The sequence below is a fragment of the Gymnoscopelus braueri genome (genome assembly GCF_963280865.1).
Source record: "Gymnoscopelus braueri genome assembly, chromosome: 4".
In the NCBI taxonomy this organism is placed as follows: domain Eukaryota; kingdom Metazoa; phylum Chordata; class Actinopteri; order Myctophiformes; family Myctophidae; genus Gymnoscopelus; species Gymnoscopelus braueri.
In genome coordinates this window covers 23174576-23198665 of record NC_137605.1, presented here as the reverse complement: position 1 = coordinate 23198665, position 24090 = coordinate 23174576, and the positions used below count along the sequence as shown (strand labels likewise).

At 40.2% G+C, this 24090-nt stretch overlaps 4 protein-coding genes across 4 annotated transcripts; all 4 read right to left on the bottom strand.

Moving 5' to 3' along the window:
- Positions 1-1337: 1337 nt before the first annotated feature.
- LOC308083524 (trypsinogen-like protein 3) lies at positions 1338-5264 on the bottom strand (the record flags this gene model as incomplete). Its single annotated transcript, XM_080425836.1, has 5 exons — positions 1338-1544; positions 2330-2460; positions 3650-3903; positions 4348-4492; positions 5225-5264. 5 exons carry the CDS (start codon positions 5262-5264, stop codon positions 1338-1340), a joined length of 777 nt encoding a protein of 258 aa, XP_080281962.1.
- Positions 5265-10391: 5127 nt separating this feature from the next.
- On the bottom strand, positions 10392-12466 carry apoc2 (apolipoprotein C-II). Its single transcript, XM_080426574.1, has 4 exons — positions 12408-12466; positions 11911-11974; positions 11298-11517; positions 10392-10822 (listed from the first exon to the last, which is right to left on the bottom strand). The coding sequence occupies exons 2-4, from the start codon at positions 11957-11959 to the stop codon at positions 10732-10734; spliced, it is 360 nt and encodes a 119-aa protein (XP_080282700.1). The 5' UTR covers positions 11960-11974; positions 12408-12466; the 3' UTR covers positions 10392-10731.
- A 4257-nt stretch (positions 12467-16723) lies between these two features.
- On the bottom strand, positions 16724-18782 carry apoa2 (apolipoprotein A-II). Its single transcript, XM_080426113.1, has 4 exons — positions 18730-18782; positions 18449-18493; positions 17524-17755; positions 16724-17205 (listed from the first exon to the last, which is right to left on the bottom strand). Exons 2-4 carry the CDS (start codon positions 18489-18491, stop codon positions 17043-17045), a joined length of 438 nt encoding a protein of 145 aa, XP_080282239.1. The 5' UTR covers positions 18492-18493; positions 18730-18782; the 3' UTR covers positions 16724-17042.
- A 3637-nt stretch (positions 18783-22419) lies between these two features.
- On the bottom strand, positions 22420-23673 carry apoc4 (apolipoprotein C-IV; the record flags this gene model as incomplete). Its single annotated transcript, XM_080425835.1, has 4 exons — positions 23666-23673; positions 23347-23389; positions 22972-23062; positions 22420-22615 (listed from the first exon to the last, which is right to left on the bottom strand). Exons 2-4 carry the CDS (start codon positions 23387-23389, stop codon positions 22420-22422), a joined length of 330 nt encoding a protein of 109 aa, XP_080281961.1. The 5' UTR covers positions 23666-23673.
- Between the last annotated feature and the right edge of the window lie 417 nt (positions 23674-24090).

Sequence of the window (24090 nt, the reverse complement as noted above, 5' to 3'; positions counted from 1 at the left end):
CTGCCATCTAGTGGTAATATGATGTACTAAAAAGAACATTTAAGAGAATACCAGTTGAGAATCATGACCTCAGGCAATCACAGGAAGCAACCATTTGAATTTAAATTGCTCCATAATATTCTCCATCAGGTAGTTTTGTGGGTTTTCACTCAGGCTTGCAGCTTTTATTTTCATTTTGAACAAGACAGTGAGCACAGAGCTGGGCGTGCCGTGCACCGACTGTTCATCATAGACAATGACATTCTGTATGCCAGACACACACGCACGCACGCACGCACGCACGGGCACACACACACACACACACACACACACACACACACACACACACACACACTGAGCACACTGATGCACTATATTATGTATGATGGGGTCTATTACAGTAAATCAGTTGTGGGAACATTTGCTGTATCAAAAAGAGGAGAAATGCCACAGTAACTGCTGTAATGAAATCAGTGAACCCTGCACATATACTCTGCGCAGTTATCTTTATTGTATTCATATACACAATTACGTTTCCATTTATGGCCACACGGTTTTGAATATGCGTTCAGTGCTTCCCATTTAAATAAGCACTGCTGAAAATAGGTTGTGCTGCATTTCCATTTGCGAGAGAGACGGTCACAGAGACAATTTTTTTCTTCCAGTGACTCAGTGGGCGAGCAAGTTCAGCCTCTGGCTCAAGGACGTGTTGACAAGGAGGACACATTCACTGTGGTAGGGATCAAACTAGTGACACTTCTGTCACAGGACAGAGGACAGTAGCCTACCTCAAATCTCTAGTCTATAACTTTCCTCTCACGACTGCTGCGTAATTATCAGCAGTGGTGGAAAGCAACTAAGTACATGTACTTAAGTACACTTTTGAGGATTTTTTTTACTTTACTTAAGTATTTCCAATTTTCAATACTTTTACTTCAACTCCACTACATCTAAGAGGCAAATATTGTACTTTTACCATACAATTATACTTAGTTATAGATTTGGATTATTATTACAAAATATACATTAACCACCTCAGCAATATATGGCCATTTGAAAATAGCAGCCGTACAAGCTCACAATGCGTAGCGATGCGACGCATTGTGAGCTTGTAGATCTGCAATTTTCTAAAGGTTTTTATACATTTTATACAGTTGAAAACTTGTGAAATGGGACATTCTGCATAATGAGTACTTTTACTTTTGTGCTTTAACTATATCTTGATACCAATACTTTTGTGCATTTACTCAAGTACATTTTTAATTCTGGACTTTTACTTGTAACAGAGTGTTTCTACATTGCAGTACTGAAACATTGGAGTACTTTTTCCACCACTGATTATCAGGCGCATTAAGGGTTTATTGCGGTGTCTCCACAGGCCAGGTAGTCTTAGGCAGCGCAGTGGTCGTGAAGGGCGTGTATCTGTCCATCACGCTGGCGATCCAGCCGTTGTATCTGCACAGCTTGGTGTAGACACTGGGGTGGGAGGGGTCGCTGCAGCCGCGTCTGAGCCAGGACAGGCCCTGCAGCTGACCACCGCACTCCATCACACCGCCACTGTCCGTCTGGAGGACGAGGAGGAAGAAGAAGAGAGGAAGAAAGGGATGGTAAGGGAAGGAGAGGGAGTCGGGGAAGGAAGGATGGAGGGTGGGAGAGATGAAAGGACAAAAAAGGAAGGGGAAGAATAGAGGGAAAGAGGGAACAAAGGGAGAGAGTTCAGGAAAAAAGGAGGGAGGGTAGGGAAGAAAGAAAAAAGAGAGGAAGGAGGGAGAGAAGGATGGTGGATAGGGAAGGAGGGAGTTGGGTATAGAAGGACAAGGGAAGGGCATGAAAGAAGAGAGGGAAATAGTTTAAAGGAGGGTGAGAGAGAGAGAGTTCATGGTTATTTATCCATTGATGAATAGCTTTTGTATTTAGATGCTTGGGCAATCACACCAGTGACTTTCATGGCAACAAAGCAAGGGGAATTGAAAAGAAGTGAGGGAGAGAATGAAAGAGGGAGAGAAAGAAAGATAGAGAGGGCAACACGGGCATCAGAGGTAGAGCACGAGTGGTCAAGGGGACACATAGATAGAGATGAAAGAGACACGGTATAGTGCATTATAGTAAACTATTGCAGGTTTATGATGCTCTCGTCCATGCCAATTATGCTGACTTACAGCATCCCGGACCCAATAGCATCCCTATTCTGGGTGCGAACATTCAGCGAAAATAGCAGATCAACAAGCTGTGAGCTTGTAGATCTCCTATTTGGTGTAAACTATAGAGGGAAAAAGGAGGGGACCGCATAGAACCCTGGGGGACCCTGGTCAACTAACTAAGGTTTAAGAGATTAATGTTGTGTACCCACCAAGCAGTTGTCTGTGTCGTATCGACCAGCACATATCATTGTGGGGCTCCAATAGAGGTCCCCTGGGAAGGTGCTCATGCATGTTTGGTCATCCACAACAGGCACTGATATACACTTCAGCTGAGATGAGACTGTGAAGAGAGGAAGGAGGAAAGACTGAGTATCAGTATCAAAACACACACAAACACAGGTGTATACAGACGAATCATGGACGGCATTTCCTCTGATGCTCTGTACCCCACACAGTAAAATCTCCAGCGTTAAAGGATCACACACCGGTGGTCTGTCATCATGTGTAGCCCATTGACTATGATTCTACTCTACTCTACTACTATTGGCTCTATATATGACTTATACCGTGGCTATGACTAAATGGTATAGTTGTATTCCATTCATTTCAGTGTAGTATGAAAATCAACTTGACTTGAAACGAGGGAATCCAACAAGCTAAATAATACAATTGTGTTGTTATCATGGTGTTTAATGCATTTTAAAATATGTATTGGTTTAAAAATATCTAGCAGAAGATTGTCCCCGGAGAAAAGATTGATTTACCACCACAATTAACATGTTAATAACTTATTAGTGGTGCACTTATTTTTGGCCAACATCGACAAGTTTGGTAAAAAAAAAGAAATGTCATAACTTTGGACAAAATGTAAACAAACATCTAAACTTAAAGCCATTAACAATGACATGTATTGCCATTTTTGGACCTTTAATTTGTTCCTAAGGCTAAATATTCGCCTCCCTAATCCTAGAACACTTCTAAATTTTACAACAGTGTAAACATTCTGTTCAGCAGCATGTTTTTATGGTGTGGTTGAAAGGGGCCAGCTGTCCAGAACAGCGTCAGTATGCATGTCCCCTGAGTAGACATCTATACGTCCCAAGGACAGTAGCACAATCACAGCAAACTAATACAGCTCAGCTGAGTGAGCTGACACATACTACACCTATCACAGTCATTTCAAAAGTAGACCGACAGCGAACCACACAGCGTAGCCTAACTGACATTGCTGCACCAATTTATAGTCCCCATAAAAGTAGATCAATCAGAGCGAAAATCACAGCTCAGCTGATGCTGCTATGCCAATCACAGCCCAGCACTCTAAAACCTTTGGCTTTCAGTCTGTTTCTACCACTAGTCCACCTACAATATACATTTATAGTAAATTAACAATACATTTTTATTATAATATATCATAATAAAGTGTTACCCCACTAGAAATATCAACATCAGAAATAAGACATAGGGTCCTGGATCTGCTAAGCCCCCCTGCCCTCTGATTTGAACTGAAATACATGAAATGCACTCACAGGAATTTCGGCTGGTGAGGCCCCAGCCGCTGACTGTACAGGTCTCTCCTGGCTGTGGGCAGCGTGTGGGCAGCTGGAGGGGCTGGACGAATGGGGTGAGGCGAGCGGGCGCAGACAGACGGACCATGGTGAGGCTGTGGAGGGGCGAGCGGTACGGGCTGTGATGGATCACCTCCGCGACCCGAATGTGCTGCTCCGTCCCCTCCTGTACGCTCAGGTCATGTTCCCCCAGAGATGCTATGGTGTTATAGGGTCTGGAGAAGAGAAGAAGAGAATTGTAGATTAGAACAGTGGTCCCCAAACTTTTTAGCTCGAGACCCAAAAGACAAACGTTTGCCCGGGACCCAAACTAGTGAAAATAGCAGATCTGCAAAGCTTGTGGATCTGCTATTTTCACTACTTCTTAGACTTCATTTTATTTTTTAAATACTTTTGAAAAATGTTGGAATTGTTTTTAATTGATGAAAAGTTGTGATTTGTTTTTGTTTACATTTGTTGAAATAATATATATATATATATATTTAAAAAATGTCTAGGTAGGAAAAACATTTACTCTCGAGTCGCGACCCATAACAAATTGGTCCACGACCCAAAGATGGGTCCAGAGTCCCGACCCACTGTTTGGGGAAAACATTTGAAGACTTCCACAGTACAACAGTGCAATAGTTCAGCACTAGCAACCATGCAGCAGCATCTACCTGGGGTTACAGGTGAAGGAGGAGGTCACCAGCCACCACTCGTTGATGAGGGCACCACTGCAGGATGCTCCTCCGCCATTCAGGCTGACCTGCCACGGTCTGGAGTGAGGCTCACACTCCTTGTCATCTTCCAACGGAGCTGCCCCTGTGTTAGGCACTGAGACAAACACATCAGTTTTACCACTGAAGTGAGTCCCATTTATGCTACTACATAACATACATAACATACAGTAAGTAATGGAGGGGGAGACAAAAAGGGGGGGGGGGGCACTTCATCCATTGTCAACCTGATCTTCATTATAATTGGTCCTCGCTAATGCTAATTGTAAGATGGCACAGTTTAAAAGTCTACTCACTCTGCGTCTCATTGGTGGGTTATGGACAGTTCAGAAACCTGCCTACCAATGACATCGGCGACGAGGACTCCAAGCTAAAAGAAACTACAGCCTTTCTCCACCTGGACAATTAGCATGCTGAAATATATTGTTCTTGTAAAAAAAATGAAAAAGCTTTGGTAAATCTTGTTTGAAAAGACCAAACTTGCATGTTGTCACTGGTAGGCAGGTTTCTGACCTGTCCACAGCTCTCCTCTGAGACACAGTGAGTAGACAGAAATGGAGCAATGATATGAAGATGGGTGATGTGGTCCTTGAAGCCCTGTATAGGCTACTTTGTCATATGAAGAACAGTGAAAATAGCCAATGCAAGCTCACAATGCGTCTGGAAATTGTTGAGAATTTAAATTCTAAGAGCTAATTTTCCACATGGACAATCATTTAAATAAATACAACATTAGGTTGCTGCCTATAAAAGGACATTACATACAGTGTATTGGTCAACAAAATGTGAAGTCATTCAGGCAGTGTTAAATACGTACCAGTGAATCCTAAAGCAATGACCAGTACCAGTAGCTTCATGTTGCTCTCTGTCATTTGTTGTTGTATGTCGTCGTCGTATCTCTCAAATAGTACATGACTACAGCCTGGACCGTCTGGCTCTTATATACCTATTCATGGCCTTGTTTTGAGGACAGGAAGAGGATTTCCGGCTCAAATTAAGTTTTGTCCTAGTGTTCTTATCAGAACAATTCCCGGCACCTGAGCTTATGATAAGGTCACACCTCAGGTACAGTTAACAACCATGCCCTTGCCATAGATTTTGTACACAGTAAAACGACTCTGTGTAAATGTATCCATGTGTACACATGTAACCACATTTATTGACACCCAGGATTTTACAGTGTAGTATACAGGTACAGAATCCCTAACAGTGGCTGTGATTACTTGCGTCCAATGGTGGAAAAAGTACTCCCATTTTTTACATAAGTAAAAGTATCAATACTGCAATGTAGAAACACTCTGTTACAAGTAAAAATCCGGTAATCAAAATGTAGGCCTACTTGAGTAAAAGTACAAAAATATTGGTATCAAAATATACTTAAAGTACAAAAGTAAAAGTACACAGAATGTCCCGTTTCACAAGTTTTCAAATGTGAAAATGTATACAAATCTTTTGAAAATAGCTGAAATGTAGGGCTGAAATGGGTAATGTATGTTTTGTAATAATAATACAAATCTATAAAGTAACTAGTAAAAAAAAGTTTTCAAATAATTGTAGTGGAGTAAAAGTATAATATTTGCCTCTGAGATGCAGTGGAGTAGAAAGTATTGAAAATTGGAAATACTCAAAAAAATATATATATACAAAAAAAACGCCTCAAAATTGTACTTAAGTACAGTACTTGAGTAAATGTACTTAGTTACTTTCCACCACTGTTTCAGTTTTGTATGATAGTTCAGACACTGATGTGTACAATGACGACCTCTTAAAGGTTGACAGAGTTCTGTTTTTAAAGTTTGACAGGAGGAGTTTGTACTCTAGAACGAACAATGTGTCTCATTCTACAGATGAAAGAACAACCAAGACAGTTGGATAAATACTCTTGGGCTCAAGGGGCTGTATTAAAATCTTTTCATTTTGTTTTATTGCAACGTTGAGCTTTTTTAATACACCATGTGCAATATAGGCTACCCTTCTCTCATCACAGGATACATCTTTGCAGAGTCAGTATGGGAAGTTCCACAACTCATAAGTCTGCAGTAATTATTGTAAACGTTGTTAATAAGGTTAATATTTCACCATGACATGATTTACTCTTGTCGTAGCCGCACCAAATATCTCGTGTTATGCAACTTCCACTGGACATAATATAATGACTTTGGATTTGGATTATCTATAGACAAGATTTTGAAACACTATGGACTTTAGTACTCATTGAACTGTTTTCTCTTCCTGTGTAATAAACATGTGGAAAGGTTTAAACGTTTTAGATTTCCTTCATTTCAGTTGAATTCCCGCCTAACCTAATGCAACACATTCTACTAATACTGATAATAATAATATAAATTGATAGAAGAAGAAGAAGAAGAAGAAGAAGAAGAAGAAGAAGAAGAAGAAGAAGAAGAAGAAGAAGAAGAAGAAGAAGAAGAAGAAGAAGAAGAAGAAGAAGAAGAAGAAGAATAACTGGTCTATGGTGATGGTCAATGGCTGTGTGCAAATTCAGATCAATTGCTCCAGCCACTGAGGAGAACCGGGCAGAACAATTTTGGCCTCACCACCTCAGCACCTCACCACTACAGAGCTTTGTAGAGTTATAGCAGGATAAACAAGAAATTGTGCTATAGAAAGGCTAGGTTAAAAATATACTGCATTATATCTAAATTGTAAATAAATGGCATATGGTGCAACTAATCTGAGCTACTATTTATATAGCACCTCCCCCCCCAACTGTTTACTGCGGTAAACAGTTGCGGGGATGAGCTTAGACTTTTTACAGGGGCCAGTTACAATTTGCAGCCACCTGGTAGGTGCTCTTCTAGAGCGGTTTTGAAGGAGGGTAAGGAGTCGCACTTTTTTATGCCTGTTGGTAGAGCATTCCACATTCTGGTTACATAGCAGTCGGACAAATTTGACCCCATTTTTGTGCCGAAACTGGGTTCAGTGAGATCAGTGGCCTGAGTGAGGCTCCATCTGGTGTTGTGCCTGTTGAAGTAGTCTAACAGGTACATGGGTAGGCCTATCCTTGTTTACTTGCGTATCTTGAAGACTGAACTGAGCATAACTTAACTTCACAGCATGACGGACCCAGAGCCATATATTAGAGAGTTCCGCCACTGAGGGGGCAGAAACAGCGTCGGTGACGTGGTTCATGTAAACTGGAAATAGTTACAAACGCCCATAGACTCCAATGCATTCCGTAAACGTCCGGTTTAGTATTTGCCAATAGAAGGCTATGTAGAAGACCTGGCTCGAAGAAGTGGACGGAGGTGACGTAACTCTCCTTGAATGGCTCTGGATGGACCTAACCAAAATGAGACATGAGCAGTGTTGCAATGCTGAATTGGAACGTGGTTGCACTCTATTTTAATGACGTGACGCGCACTCCTGGTCAAATAGGTTCCTGCACGGCGTGCAAGGCCGTCCCATGAGCAATGCAACCCTGGACATGAGGGGAACGTAGCGTTGCTGGGGGGAAACCTCATATGTCCAAAACTGTTACTTTTCAGGATTCAAATTCAAAAATAGCAGATCTACAAGCTCAAAACACTTAGCAAACAAGTGTTTTGAGCTTGTAGAGCAGCAATTTTTGCTACTTCTGTTTTGTGTGACAGTAGTAGGGCATTAATTTATGAAAAACATTAAAAAGTTGAATGGAGATAGGCTTCTGCCTGACGGCAACTATATATAGTGGATGATCAGTCCCCACAAAGGGGAACACGCTAGGATATAACATTGAAGCAAACTACAAATAACGATATTAAACATACAGTATAACCACTACAGCTAACTCATGTTAGCTAATGAAATTACAATGCAACTGAAATATCAAAAGACACATTCATGCAATAACCTAATAACAAAATCAAAGTAATAAACCTCTGCCCCTCCCCATATGCAATGGGAACATGGTGCAGTCGAATTGACCCATCAGCTCCTTAAACAGATCTGAAGTAGCATGATCCCCCCTAGGGGCCGTTCAAAGTCCCTAGATGGGTCTTTAACGTGCGTCAGGGGGTGAGGGATGTCTTGCGTTCTTTATGGACACATGCAAGGTCGCTCACGTTAAATACGTTGGAATTATGACGTTGAGGCGTCGTACACCTATTAATCCACTAGATGGCAGTTGCGAGCTATTGAGTGTTGAGAAAAGTGTTGCCATGTCCGCTTATTATAAGCTTATTGGGGCTTATTTTTCTGTAAAGTTGCTTGTAAACTTTGGTGGTTGCGGTTTTATTTGGGCTTGTTTCTAAAGTGTAGTTGCTTATTTGGGCCAATTATTTAAACCAGTGATTCTCAAATATATTTTGTAGTTCTGCTATTTTCATGTGATGTGGCCTAGTCGATTATTTTGGGCTTAATTGTTTTCATAGAACTGGTTGCTTATTTCTCTCACAAAACCTGGCAACAGCGCTAACATGAAACTAGCATTGTAGCATCTAGCCAAAACAACGCAATAAAAGACACAAACTAGACAAAAACAATGGTTGTCTACAAAACGTGAGTTTCGACCCCTACTGCACTGTGCTATATTATATGTGTGTGTGTTAAGGGAATGGCTGGGTTCATTTTGTCACAGACCGTGGATCGACGGGTCGGGTATTGGTCTAAGTAATTAAGTACATTTACTCAAGTACTTCCACCAACGTGGGTCTTTTTTTGGAGAGGAGAAACTATTTTTTTCTTTATACTGCCAACGGGCGCCAATGGTACTACAGGCAACGTACACGTCGGCCTGACTGTGAATGTTGATCGCACGGAAGGAAATTTGGAGCCGCAGGTAACGGAGGGGGAGACAAAATAAACAACGTAAGAGCGTCGGCGCTCGTTATGTCTCCTTACGTCCGACTATAAATGATCCACGCGGGCGGTGCTTTATTAACTCAGAACCCAGGGGACAAAAACAAGCGCTCCCTTACCGCTCACCTCCTACGGATACAATTATTAGCTCCCCATTTCCTTGGCCAGCCAGCAGCAGCACTCGTCAGAAAACCAATCAACTCAAATGCAAATTAAATGACTTAAATGACACCATGTTTTAGCGCCTTAATGTGTGGCTGCTGGTGTGGCCATCACACATCCATCCATCCACCCACACCCATTAGTGTTGTTTAAAGATTTCAACAGAGCCTGCATGCTTATAATGTGCCTATCTATTCACTTTAGGTGTTCCATGGAAAATGAACACACACACACACACACACACACACACACACACACACACACACACACACACACACACACACACACACACACACACAAACACACACACCTGGTATTGAATTATAGTTCCGAGACGAGCATGCAGGGTATTTGATTAATAAGGTTGTGCTGCTTGTAGCTTCAAAATAAATAATGCTACAAATCCATAACCACAATAGCACAGGAAGTCATCCTTAGTTTTGCTGTAACATTTATGTTTCAGCAAACAAGCTTTCAGCAGGCTGACGAATGAGACCATATGTTACAAATATATGCATTCATTAGACATAGTCCGTGGCCATATTTGTTTTGTGTTCCTCTGTAGGAGTCCTTATGCTAATACATTTTTCATCATAATGACTTTCTTTTCATCCACTGTTAATCACTAACTTGACTCTGGGTTTACTTGCACTGACAAAGCTTGTAGTTTTTTTTACATTAACACAAAAATGGAAATATGGATTTCAATATCAAGCAACTCTGTAATACAGACTACACAGCACACCCAGCCTGATCAGGCACACCACTCTGTTGTAGTGTTGTTGTCGTTGCTGTATCTAGACAGAACTATATGTCCTCATTTCTCTGAGTCACTTAACCTCATTATATACATTATAGAACATGAATACTAATTGACGTTAATTCACAGTTTACTCTTCAATTACGAAATACCACAAACACTTGTTTTCCTACAAATATTTTATTTCGAGTGATATGTAATGTGACATTATAAATATTTCAGTTTGTTTGGATATGGCATGACCAGGAAGTCAGTCAATCTGGTGAAAAGGAAAAACATAACCACTAGGTGGCGATGGAGTATAAGCTTAGTTGTGACATTGTCATGGCTGTGTGATTCCTGGCTGCAAGGCCCATGGAGGTTTCCATTCAAAATGGTAAGGTGCTGTGTGTTCTCTCCCTCGAACTAAAATGATTCCTTCCACTTTGTAGGACTCTGATGGACTCCGCTTGCAGGTCTATCTGGAGTTCAAGTTCTTGTGTGGATACTTGTAATGCAATGACTTATGACTTGACTTCAGAGAGACAGAAGTCTTGCCACAAGACACTGCAGCTGTCATTGAGGTGGTTTGGGTTGACATTGGCAGGGACAGCTGTGGTGGTTATTTACTGCTGGGGGTAGAAGACGTGGTAGAGCTGGTCATACATGATGCCGTAGTAGGTGGTTCCAGCCTTGACAGTCTCATCGTAAAGGTTCCTAAGAGAAACACAGAAAAGATAGCTGTTTGGAATATGTTCTAATAGGAGCTGGTACCTTCTATATGCTCATGCCCCAAAATTCATATATACAGTATATTTAAAACCTCAATAATGTTGCAGGTTTACCAGACCTGCCAACAGTGGATGAATAACAAAACACTTGAATGACCACACAAGGCTTAATGTGTCATGACGTGATTGTCCTATCATCCTGCTCTCTGTCCCTTTATGGTCGTGCATACTCTCAGATTCTGTTAATATCTTATTCATTGAATGCTTTAATTTGCGATTACTTCTACTGCCATTAAGTGTGTGTGTGTGTGTGTGTGTGTGTGTGTGTGTGTGTGTGTGTGTGTGTGTGTGTGTGTGTGTGTGTGTGTGTGTGTGTGTGTGTGTGTGTGTGTGTGTGTGTGTGTGTGTGTGTGTGTGTGTGTGTGTGTGCGTGTGTGCGCATGCGTGTTACAGTATCTTACTTGGCCTTCTCCTCCAGCTTCAGGCCCTGGATGCTCTCTATGTAGCTGTTGGCGGTGTCAACAGTTTGGCCATAGTAGTGCTTGATGCCATCTGTGATCTGGGTCACTGGGCCCACCACCGCATCATCAGCCACCATCGGCACCTCAGCATCAGCCACCACCTCAGCATCAGCCACCACCTCATCATCAGCCTGCCTTGCGACACGGAAGCTTTCGGCACCTGAACAAAAGGTCGGAGTGGCATAAGTCAAAGGTTGGCACAGTGTGCCGCACGGAGCACTCGTTTAAGGATGGCAGCCATCTTCAAATCGACCCATAACCACCTTAACCCTGGAATCCCTATTTTGGCAAATTCCCTAAAAAATTTTTTTTTATTTTAATGTCCTTCTTTCCATACAACGAAGTATAGGGCTTAAATGTTTAATGGTGGTCAAAGTAGGGGAGCTGCCTCCAGCTGTGGGCCATATTAATCACTATGGACTCTCAGTATTTAGTCACATAATACAAAATCTATGAGCCATGGTATCTTTCAGCGGCCTCTATCAGCACAGGACCCCATGCTAACTTTTCACCCCTATCCAGAGCCAGCCAGTGTGTCCAAGTGTATACTTACTGAGAGCAAGGAGTGCAACCAGCGCAGCGATAACCAGAAGCTTGTTCATGATGTCACTGGGTATCTGTAAGCACAAGGAAACAGCCCTAGAGTCATAAAAGGGTCAACTTTATTTTGGTCAACATAGTAAGCAGCATTATCATTCTGTATCTCGCCCCAAACTACTTCAACCCTAGCGTCCCTATTCTGGGGGCAAACATTGGCGAAAATAGCTCATGTACAAGCTCACAACATGTTGCAACACAACACGTTGTGAGCTTGTAGATCAGCTGTTTTCAGCAAAGAGATTTGGTGGTGAGGGGGGAAAAAAGGAGCGGGGGGACCCCAGTCAAAGTATATTGAAGGAAAAGCAGCATGAGATATTATCATCGAGATGTTGCACATTTCCCACACTGATACATATAGTATATTATATATTCGTTCAATGCATATTGGTGATGTTCTGAAGTTGTCATTCTGTAACCCTCAGTGAACCATAGAAAGGCGGTGGTACTCACAGTCTCTCCTCTCCAGAATTGACGAAGAAAATCCGGTAAGAGTCACTGATGACCTGGCCTGTATATATAGGAGTGTTAGGTGTGTTGACATGTCATTCCCAGAGCCAAAGTGCACTGCAAGGGAGATAAACCTCTGTTCTCTGGTGTGTGTGTGTGTGTGTGTGTGTGTGTGTGTGTGGGACACTGTGTTTTTGATAAAGGAGTGAGTCAGATTGTCTGTCTTTGTAAACACGGCAAAGCAGGCTAATTGGTGGATAGGGCTGTGAGGGTCGTTAATGGCTGATCTACTCTCTCTCGCTGTGGTTGGATTTCATTAGTTGGAGGGGGTTTCCTATAATTTGATTACAGAACTATTCCAATCAATCTCTTGTTTTTCTTTCTATTGATTAGTCTTACACCTTGCCCTCATTTCAGCGTCAACAAGGCCATTTTCATTTCTTGCATAATGGTGGACTGATGGTGGTGCGTCCATGTGCTACTAAAATAGTCCTAAGTCCTACTGCCGTGGTCCAAGTCTAGAGCATATTGGACACGTCATCGCGGCTAGCACAGGGCAAAGCCAAACCACAGTGCAGTGGTGTAAAGTAACTGAGTACATTTACTCAAGTACTGTACTTAAGTAAAATGTTGAGGTATTTTTACTTTACTGGAGTATTTCCAGTTTTCAGTACTTTTACTTCTACTCCACTACATCTCAGAAGCAAATATTGTACTTTTACTCCACTACAATTCTTTGAAAACTTTAGTAACTACTAACTAGTTACTTTTTAGGCAAAACACACGAACCACTTCAGCCCTATACATTTCGTCCATTTGAAAATAGCAGATCTACAAGCTCACAATGCGTCGCGATGCGACACATTGCGAGCTTGTAGATCGGATATTTTCAAAATATTTTTTATACATTTTGAACTTGTGAAATGGGACATTATGCACAATGAGTACTTTTACTTTTGTACTTTAAGTATATTTTGATACCAATACTTTTGTACTTTTACTCAAGTAAATTTTGAATCCCCGACTTTCACTTGTAACAGAGTATTTCTACATTGCAGTGTTGATACTTTTACTGAAGTAAAACATGTGAGTACTTTTTCCACCACTGCCACAGTGTATGAAAAATGCAAGGCAGCAGATTTGTTTTATTGCTTGGTAATCAAAAGATAACTTTGATATCAAAAGTCTGACACTTCTGGGACCCATACATCTTCCCTCATTGATAACAAAAACAGGGAATTGTTGTACCATCAAACATTTTTAAGAGTCAGTGTCAACGTTTTTCAAATGTCTGGTTTTGGGACAAAATATTTTTTACATAGTATGAAGTCACTGCTACTCCCATGGAGGAATGATGCATCTTCCCATACATGTGATACTAAATGTGTTAATATTTTTCCATTCCATGGTAATCTCTTCACCTTCACTGTACTTGCTTGCTTATTTTGTGTATTTTACCAAATTTCTTCCCCAGTTTATAGCCTCGCCAATTCCCCTGTGGTGATAACAGAGGTTCACATTATTTCCCAAAGTTCCCTTCCCTGCGGCGCAGGCAATGCGACCAACCTGCAGAGGTCACTAGTGGCCGTTATATAGGTTATGTAGACAGATGCCAGGTCATTGTTGGCCTGGCATCCTATAGTGTGTAACTGTGTATAGTTTCAATGTAGGCTGTAGACAGGTTCTTGGTTTACGTATTTATTAGTTATTATTAGATTATTGGTTTACTTATGTATTATTTTATTATTAGATTACTATTTTTATGCATTTGATGTATTATGTGTATTATGTGTATTATGTGTATTATGATGTTTTATCTTGTGTCCTTGCTTACTGTAAGTCACTCTGGATTAAGATCGTCTGCTATATGCCTAAACTTTAAACTGTAAACTGTAAACTAGTGCAGTGACAAGGACAGGATCCCAGATTCCCACCCACAAACACCGCCCGTTGCCTGGCCAAACTGCTGCCCGGAATTGAACCCTGGTCTCAGCAGTGGTGGGTGAGTGTTGTACCTCTAAACCACCCAGATAAACTGATTGATTTTTATCTTATTTGGGTGATTTCCTGTTTTTTTTGTTGGGGTTCCTTCTGCTGACAGATGAGTTATGCTTTGCTCTGCCCGAGCATTTCTGAGTGTTTGCTGATCATGAGATGACACCCTGGGGTGATCAGTTCAGTTCAGTTCAGTAATGACAGCTGCTGATCATCAAAAGTGAAACATTGTTGTCTTTGTACACATTTGTACGGCAACGGTATAATGGTTATGTTTGAAAAGAAAAATCTGCTTTGTGTTGTCTTTATTGAAATCAGTCACAAGAGCAAAGGCTATTTAATTAGATTTTTAGAGAGCCTTAGTAAATCAGAATCCAAACCTTACATGAGCCAATAAATAGCATCCCAGCTACTTGGCAACCTTCTTCAAAAAATACCTAGAGTAAAGTTCATTGTATGAAAGCTTACTGTTTCCAGTCTTTGATTCACATACACCATGCAAGAGCAATGTGTTATTTAGTCCAGCAAATAACCCAGTTCAGTCTAGGCCTGTCACAATTATTGCATACTCTCCTAATCGCAATTATTTGAGATAATCGCAATCATTTTGCATAATCGTCATAATCGTTTCTATGTTGAAAAATTTTGATACATTCTCAAACGTTTTCCAAAAATAGCAGAAATAGCAGATCAACAAGCTTGCAGCGCGTCGCAAGCTTGTAGATCAGCTATTTCAGCTATTTTTACATAATAAATATGTCAGTAATTTCTTTGTATATTTAAGTTATTTGTCATATCCATGCCCTGTGCAATTTTTGATTACGAAGCCTAAAAGGCAAACAGAAATTACGTTTTTATTCATATGTTCCAATGTTCATTGCCAAAAACACAATCAAATAGTTAATTGCAATTATTTGTGTGACAATTAATAGTCAACTTAAATTTGTAATCGTGACAGCCCTAGTTCAGGCTGGGTTTTTGAGGGGTTTCAGCTATCAGTACAGTCCACCAACAGCCGTTTGTCCCTGTTACAACATTTATTTGGAAACAATGCAATCTCTGGTCCGATGTTTTGGTTCAAGAGTTTGTTTCGTGTTTGTTGTTTCTTTGTGTGCACTAGATGTTGATCCAAGCCCACAGAGCAAACACAGCGCACACCGGTCATGTGATGCAGTCTCACATGTCATGTTGCTTTGGAGCTTTGACCCGACAGTCGTGTTCCGCACAGCGACCCCAGACAGTCACTAGTGGAACATGGGGTAATACGGGGTTGGCATCAAAATCGTTCAGTGTTTTGGCTCAATGCCACAGTTTTGACACATTGCTGATGGACACATGGGTTTTTCCGAGGATTGATCGTGTGGCCTTCAATGTGATGTTTCTAAAATAGCCTACGGTACTTGTCTTTGGTTCCTGCATTTAGATATTTTATTGCATGATTTAAAAAATAGTCACTGGTGTTAATCGCCAGGTGCCAACTCACCTGTGGAGAGGATACAGTAAAATCCTTGGTGTTCATTTAACTCGGTGTAAAAATGTACTCAAATGGACCCTTACCTTAACTTACCCTAACTTAAAATGTCAATTTTAAGTAACATGTATAACACAAAGTAACATGATTGAGGATTTGACTGTGTAAGGAGCAGCTGCATTCTGGCACACAGTACAGACATTAAAAGCAATTTCATGTATGGCCAACAGGCGGAATCCACCTACATGAAACATGGCCTGCTCTCAGATGCTCAATGTTCAAAATAGTTATTTCTTTATAAAAACTTTTTTTTTTCTTTTCTGCCTATAATGACATGCACAAAATTGAGATGTCAGGGTTAAAGTGGTGAATAATCATAAGTATAATGATGTTTTACTCTATGTTTGAGGTGAAAGAGTGTTAAATATTAATCCTTCATGTTGTCAGTCTGAGTCCCTTACATTAAATAGCATTGATTCATGCATGAAAATGTATGACATAAACCATTAATATCTCAGGAATAATCAGAAATTTGCATGAGTTCAAAGTGCCTCATTCATGTCCTCGTGCATGGACGACACATGAATCAAAGTATGTCATGTCATCATGAATGATGACTTATGAAGTATGATCATAATTATTTCTTAGGAGTTCACAACTATATGGACAATGCACCGCTTAAAGGCCACACACATCATTAATACGTATTACTTACCAACAAACCCCTTTAATGTTAAATGTTATGTAAGTGATCATATTAAAATCATCACAGTAATCGTTCATTACATAACTTGTGTATCCTTTGTAAATCATGATAGTGGTCAGTTTATAACAAACTATTTCCAATTCACTGTTTTATTTTTTTTATTGAACCCTCTCTCTCACACACATACAACACTCTCACACGAAATCTTTGGTAAGTGTATCAAAGTCAAAACACTGTACATGCACAATTTATGCAAAGGTGGTGTTGGCATGTTTGTCACACTGTGGAACGTGACTCACTTTGTAAAAAGGTAGATAGTGGTTTAAAGTACAGACAGAGAACACATTTTGCATTGCGCATTGCTCTTCTCAGCATAAGCTGGCGTAAAGTTTCTATTGGCAACAAATCAATCACAAGCCTGCTAGGACTACCCAAGATAGCACGGGCATCTGTGGTTTACTCCGGTTTAGTGCTCTTCGGCGGGCAGGACTCGGTCCAGGACGGTCTTGATGTAGTCGATGCCTTCGCTCAGGGCGTTGCCGACGTATGGGCGCACGTATGCTCCGTACGCACCCAGGGCGCCTGAACGGGCCTTGTCCACCAGGGGAGCAGCCTCATGAGCGACACCGCTGCACAAAACATGGAACCCAACTTAGTAAAAATGTACCACCATGTTCACTAGTCGAATAGACACAATAATAATAATAATGATAATAACAATGCATTTTATTTTCAGTGCACTTTTTATAAAAAATCTCAAAGTGCTACAGAGGTTAAAAAGGTGAAAATGGTTATTTGAAACTTGTCTGATCAACTATTTTGTACATCTCTCTTTTATGGACGTGATCTAGTTTAGAAATATGCAATTTGAGTAAACTAAAGTGACAATCAATTGAAAGGATTATAGGTTTATACATTTACAGGTGTAGTGGATAGTGTACACTCACGTGATAATCTTGACGGCGCCCTGTACATGGGGGTCTGTCTGCAGTTGCTCAATGTAGTCCTTGGCGGCCTGGCCATGGGGGTTCTCGCCAATCTTCTCCACCAGGGGTCCAGAGGCTGCCTGTGCCTTGTGGAAGGCATTCAGGATCCTCTTGTAGAATGTGGCCTTCATTGCCTCATACTTATCCACCAGCTCCTGTTCTGGCGCAGGGACATCGCACAGGCTCATAGAGACTGGTGCCGGACAGGATAGAAGAGAGGATAAAGGAAATCTCCATGTTAATTTGGAAGCAAAGATACGTTACAGAGAAAACACAAACTCAAAAATAAATAAATGAATGCAAATTCTGAATCATGAATCAATGCTATTTCTGTTGAATTATGGACCTCAGACTGACAACATGAAGGATTAATATTCAGTTTTCTCTGATTTGTAAGCCAATTATATAAAGTCATCATTATGCTGACTATCAAGGGGATGCTTATTCAAGAGAATAATGTGTGTAGCTTATTGTGTGGGGTATCTCTCTTATGTCATGTGTCAGAAGGCTACTTGTCCAAAGGCCACAGATAAACAGCCTTTTAAATCTTGCCTTCTCAGTCCAGATAAGCATGCAAAGAGGCAGACTGTCTCACTCTTCCCAAAGCCTGTCAGTTTGTAATGCCTGTAAATATGCTACAATATATTTATGACTTCGAAAATGCTACTGTGCTCACTTTTATTCAAGTGTGATAGAGTGAAATAATTCTATATTGTGGATTAACGATAGGCAATGTACACAACCAAATGAACAGTGCCTCTCCCATTGTTCTTCAGTGATGGTGATGTATTATAATTCTCTCCACTGCAAACTCAATAATGTTTCTTAGCTCTGCAGTTCAAATGATAAAATCCATGCATTGTGACGATTTGATGTGTGGCCTTACCCTGCAGAGCCAGAATGAGCGCCAAGGCGTACTTTCCGTTCATCTCTATAACAAGAAAGTCAAAAATATAAATTATAACATCAAAATGATGAATGGGTCACTTAGAATCTATTTAAAGAACATTTCAATATTCTGGAAACATAAACTTATATTTAGTCATACAAACAAAAGATCACAAGAGCATTAAGGATAGCACATTTCAGTGATTCACTATATAAATGTTCACTATATTTAATGTATATAAATAAAAGTCCCATGCATAAGGAGGAGATGGTACCTACTTTTGGATGTTAGGTGTACAGATCCCAGAGTTGACAGTCTTCTCTGAAAGTGAGTTGTCTGTAACTCGGCTCTCGCTGCAGAACAAGATGATATACGGTTGGAGGGGACGGCAAACAAACGTCATCTAATGAGTATACACACACCTACACACACACCCACACACACATACACTCACTCACACGCGCACACGCACACACACACACACACACACACACACACACACACACACACACGCACACGCACACGCACACGCGCACTGGTGACCTGTGGAGCATACACAGATACACACTGCAGATGTTCCAAGAATTAATCACTGTATGTTATGGAACACATGGACGCACAACATACACATTTACCCAAAGTCCATTTCTCCGGAAATACAGTATGTGGAAATATGACTTTGCAGTTATGCAATGTCACTTATAATGTTCGTTTATCTATATCTGCTTGGCAATGCACATGGGGAGCCTTGTCTGTGCATGAATTGGGTTTGTGCAGAAATATCGGCACATCAGGGGATCTTATATTAGATGAAATGACAGTATTGAGCATATTTTTGCTCATTTAGTTTTACTTGGTTGCGCTAAAACATTATGACATTATTCGTGTCAATCTCTGCTCCCTTGACAACATTCCAGGACTGATGTGTAATGTCTGCTTAATGGGATCAGAGTCAAATGGCCAGCAGGACGATGTAAGCTGCTCCCACAGAGTTCAGGACCTGTCCTGACCAGATGGACCTACTGAACTCACACTGGATGTCTGGATGTCTGCCCTCAACTCTCACCCACACTCATACACATCTGTGGCCTCGTCACCTCTCACATAGTGACACATAGAATGTGCTGTAGGATCCTGCTTGATCGTTATTGCGAAATATGACTTCTCAACTACTTGAACCCATAGCATCCCTATATTCTGATCAGCTATTTTCAGCAAAGAGGTTTGGTGTAGAGGGGAAATGAGTGGATCAAGTACAGAGTCAACCCCGGTAAAGTTTACTAAGTATAGTAGAGTGATTAATATTTAATTTCAATATTTCATTCCCCCCCCTCCATCTCTGCTCTCTCCCTGCCTCTGGCTTTATCCCACTATTTTATTTTCAAATAATTCTTGAAACAAGTGAATGATTATGCAAATCACTTGAGAGGCTTTCAAGAGACTTTAGAGATATTATGACTAAAAATAACTATACCATTACTTGTTAAAGTTATTTCAGCATGTTGGTCTGTGTGTCTATTTTTCACCTCTATTTGAATAAATTCTCTACTTTTCTCTATTGTAATTGTGTTGATTGCATCATCATCAACCTTTTTTTCACCTTCATTATTGACATTAACCTTTTCAACTTGAGAAACTATTCAGAATCATTTACAATGGTACTGAGTTATAAAAGGCAATTAGAGCTATTGCATACAGTACAGTAACGTTTTCATGTTTGAACTCTCAAAAAGTTGGAAACCGTGTAACAGGCTGCAATCATGTCAAATGTAGGCTATCTAGCTCATCTATATCGCAGTAGACATTCAGCTGTATAATAAACCCTGGTTGAATGTCTGCTTATCACCTCACTGACATTATATAAGATTGCTTTCTAAGCCATATGCCAAACTTAACTCTAAGTGGCGTTGATGGACAGTGGATTGTATTGCACACTGATTTCATTTTATGTTGTGTATTTGTGTTTGTTTGGTTTTGTGTGTGTTTTCTGTTTGGTTGTGTTATTTTTGTTTTATTTAGTTTTACTGTGTTTATACCCTATTCAATGTATCTTTCTTCTCACTCTTTGTAATTACTTATCCAATAATTTTTTTTTTATTTTGAGACACCTTTTTTATATACTTCAGTTCATGCCTATATGACCTATGAGTGTGTGTAAAATTCCAAATAACACAATAAACAGAACGTTAAAAAAATGAATAAAAGAATGTGTCATGTTGCATTGTGAGATAATAATCCTTTGCAACTGCAATTAACAAATATTGTATCTTATATTCAAATGAATGTCTCTTCGATCACAATACTATCACTAAGCAGTGGTGGGAAAAGTACAAATTCTTTACTTAAAGGACGACTTCACAGATTTTCAACCTATCTTCATATAATTGGTCCTCACTAATACTCATGATAAAATGGTGCAATTTTTTTCTACTTGGTCTGTGTCTCGTAGGAGGGCTTTGGACAGTCCAGAAACCCGTCTACCAGTGACATCATCGTTAGGCATGATTTTTTTTTCCAACAAGATTTCACATTTTTTATTTAGATTTTTATTAACACGAGAACAATGGCTTATTTTATTGCATTGCAACTTTCCAGGAATAGAAAGCCTGCAGTTTCTATTAGCTTGGATTCCCCATTGATGATGTCACTGGTAGACGGGACTCTGAACTGCCCTCCTCTGAGACACAGACCGAGTAGAACAAAATTGTACAATTTTATCATGAGTATTAGTGAGGACCAATTATATGAAGATAGGTTGAAAATCGGTGAAGTCGTCCTTTAAGCAAAGTATCAATACTGCAATATAGAAATACTCTGTTTTAAGTAAATGTCCAGAATAAAAAATGTACTTGAGTAAAAGTACAAAAGTATTGGCATCAAAATGTACTTAAAGTACCAAAAGTAAAAGTACTAAAATATTTGAAAATAGCCTATGTATAAAATAAGGCTTAAAGTGGTTAATGTATGTTTTATAATATAAAAATGTATATCTGAAAAGTAACTAGTAACTAAAGTTTTCAAATAATTGTAGTGGAGTAAAAGTACAATATTTGTCTCTGAGAGGTAGTGGAGTAGAAGTAAAAGTATTGGAAATTGGAAATACTCAAGTACAAATACCTCAAAATTGTACTTAAGTACAGTACTTAAAGGGCAAGACCACTTTGGTAGAGGTTTGGGTTGTGTAGTTACCTTGCCATGATGTAACTCCAAAGGTGGGCAAGAAATAAAAAATAATTGCTCCATTGATTAGAAATTGATAATTCAAAATATGCTCCTCATTGACTTACATTATACGGTAAAACAGCTCTTAAAGTCACTCTTTTAGCGCTTAAACAAACGCAAACAAAGTTGATTCAGACAATATAGAACATCACCAAACCCAGTACTGTTTTTTTTTTAAATAAAAATGTCAACTTCCTGTTGATTTTGCCATTTTTAATAAGTAGAAAACCTGGACTGGATCCGCGGATCCGGATCCAGATCTTCAGATAGTAAAATCGACAGGAAGTTGACATTTTTATAATAAAAAAAAACAGTACTGGGTTTGGTGGTGCTCTATATTGCCTGAATCAGATATGTTTGGGTTCATTTATGTGCTAAAAGAGTGACTTTGAGAGCTGTTTTACCGCACAATGTAAGTCAATGAGGAGCATATTTTGAATTATCAATTTCTAATCAATGGAGCAATTATTTTTTATTTCTTGCCCACCTTTGGGGTTACATCATGGCAAGGTAAATACACAACCCAAACCTCTACCAAAGTGGTCTTACCCTTTAAGTAAATGTACTTCGTTACTTTCCACCACTGACCATCACTAAGCATGCCCTACACGCTTGTGCACACGTGTACGCACGCTCATTTCAGTCCCTATAGTGAGATTTATCCAGTATTACATCTGTGTCAGCTTAGCATAGATTAGATCAGTTAAGACATCAAATCTCTCAGTGTAGGAGTCCAGCAATGGATTTTATTGTGACAGCACATTCAGTGGGATGCTAGGGAGACGATCGCGGAGACCGCGTACTCTGTCCCACAGGGAGCTGCTTGTGTTGTACGCCCATTTCATGTAAGGGTCCGTCCTTGGTTCAATGTGATCCATATAGTAAGCGTTAGCAATTTCCAGCACTGTGTCTCCTGCTGCCACGACATGATCTTTGGCTGCCCTGTGGAGATGAAAACAATGCACACCATGAGTACACACTGTAAAAATCCTGAGAGTTGATACATTTAAAACTGAGGATTTTCATTTGTGTATAGGCAGGGAGCAAAGAATACAGGAGAATTGGGAACTTCTCGCGAAGTGGTCTCAGGAGAGAACTGGGCCCTTTCAGTGGGCCATTTACAAATCTGTTTAATAAACAGGTAATGGACCCTGTTCTTCCCTACTAATAGTGCACATTTGTGCACGTGTTAATGTGTGCAAACACAAACATATTTTACAGTGAATCTATATGAAAAGTAACTGATTTACAGTGATGTCTGAAATGAGGCCACGAAGGCTGAGGTTGTGTCCCTATACCTGGTTTTCTCCACCACCCTCTGCAGTATTCCTGGAGAGACTGATTCCTCACTCTCTGGAGCTGGTGTCTGGGCTAAAAGGGGCCCACATACTGCGAGATAAAACGGATACAGCCATGATGGGCCCACATCACACACACACACACACACACACACACACACACACACACACACACACACACACACACACACACACACACACACACACACACACACACACACACACACACACACACACACACACACACACACACAGGACAAGAAACATGAAGAGACGTAAACATTGGATTAGTTTAGTATTTGTTTCAACTATGAGACATTCGGAGAGTAAAAAACTGTACGTGTCATTTAAGTAAATAAACAAATTATTACATACATTGTATCAGCAAGAGAGCAACAATTATCAGTTTCTTCAACATCTGCTGTTACAAATAGAGAAGAGAAACATTGGAAAAACAATAAATCCATATAACAAAATTATAAATTATTATGCAATGTGGACCATGAACAATGTGAAACAAAGCTAGGTGGACTTATCACCTATAGCCCCAAATACAATATATTCTCAACTAACATGGTCTGTAGGCTAACTGTCAACAATCAACAATTTGCTAATAAAAACGTTCTTAAAATGTGTTACATTTACACAATAACTATCACAAAGAACAAGCGAAAAAATTAAAGCACTTTTTTACCTTCACCCTGGCTCTAGTCAACCCGTTCTGAATGAGGTGGGTGTGATCAGGCTGCATATATTTGTATTAGGTGACCACACCATTGATCAGATGTGAGGCAGATCGATAGACAGATACGTGTATATATCAGTGCTGAACGCATGACTATTCATTGTTTTTGTTTTTACGTGTTACCTGACCGCAGGGGACTCAAAACCATCAGGTCATCGAGTACAATGTCATGTTAACATTAAATAACTGTTGTGCATCAGTCACTGGCGAAGAGACTTCCTTTACAGGCGTGTTGTTGTTGTACTCATTCTTCTGGGCTTTCGCCCACAATGTAATGTAGGTGTCACGGTAGCCCTAGTTCAGGTGAAGGTCTGTTAAATGTTAAAAATGACAACACATTCAACAGTGTGGCTCCTTATTTCGCTAAACCAGTT

Bases quoted from the DNA above. Each gene is read 5' to 3' on its own strand.
- apoc2 (XM_080426574.1), bottom strand. From the start codon at position 11,959: ATGAACAAGCTTCTGGTTATCGCTGCGCTGGTTGCACTCCTTGCTCTC. The intron at 11,518-11,910 runs GTAAGTATACAC...CCTTTTGTTCAG, and splicing joins GGTTGCACTCCTTGCTCTCA to GTGCCGAAAGCTTCCGTGTC. The intron at 10,823-11,297 runs GTAAGATACTGT...TGTTTCTCTTAG, and splicing joins AAGCTGGAGGAGAAGGCCAA to GAACCTTTACGATGAGACTG.
- apoa2 (XM_080426113.1), bottom strand. From the start codon at position 18,491: ATGAACGGAAAGTACGCCTTGGCGCTCATTCTGGCTCTGCAGG. The intron at 17,756-18,448 runs GTAAGGCCACAC...GTCCGGCACCAG, and splicing joins GCTCATTCTGGCTCTGCAGG to TCTCTATGAGCCTGTGCGAT. The intron at 17,206-17,523 runs GTGAGTGTACAC...TGTTTTGTGCAG, and splicing joins GGCGCCGTCAAGATTATCAC to CGGTGTCGCTCATGAGGCTG.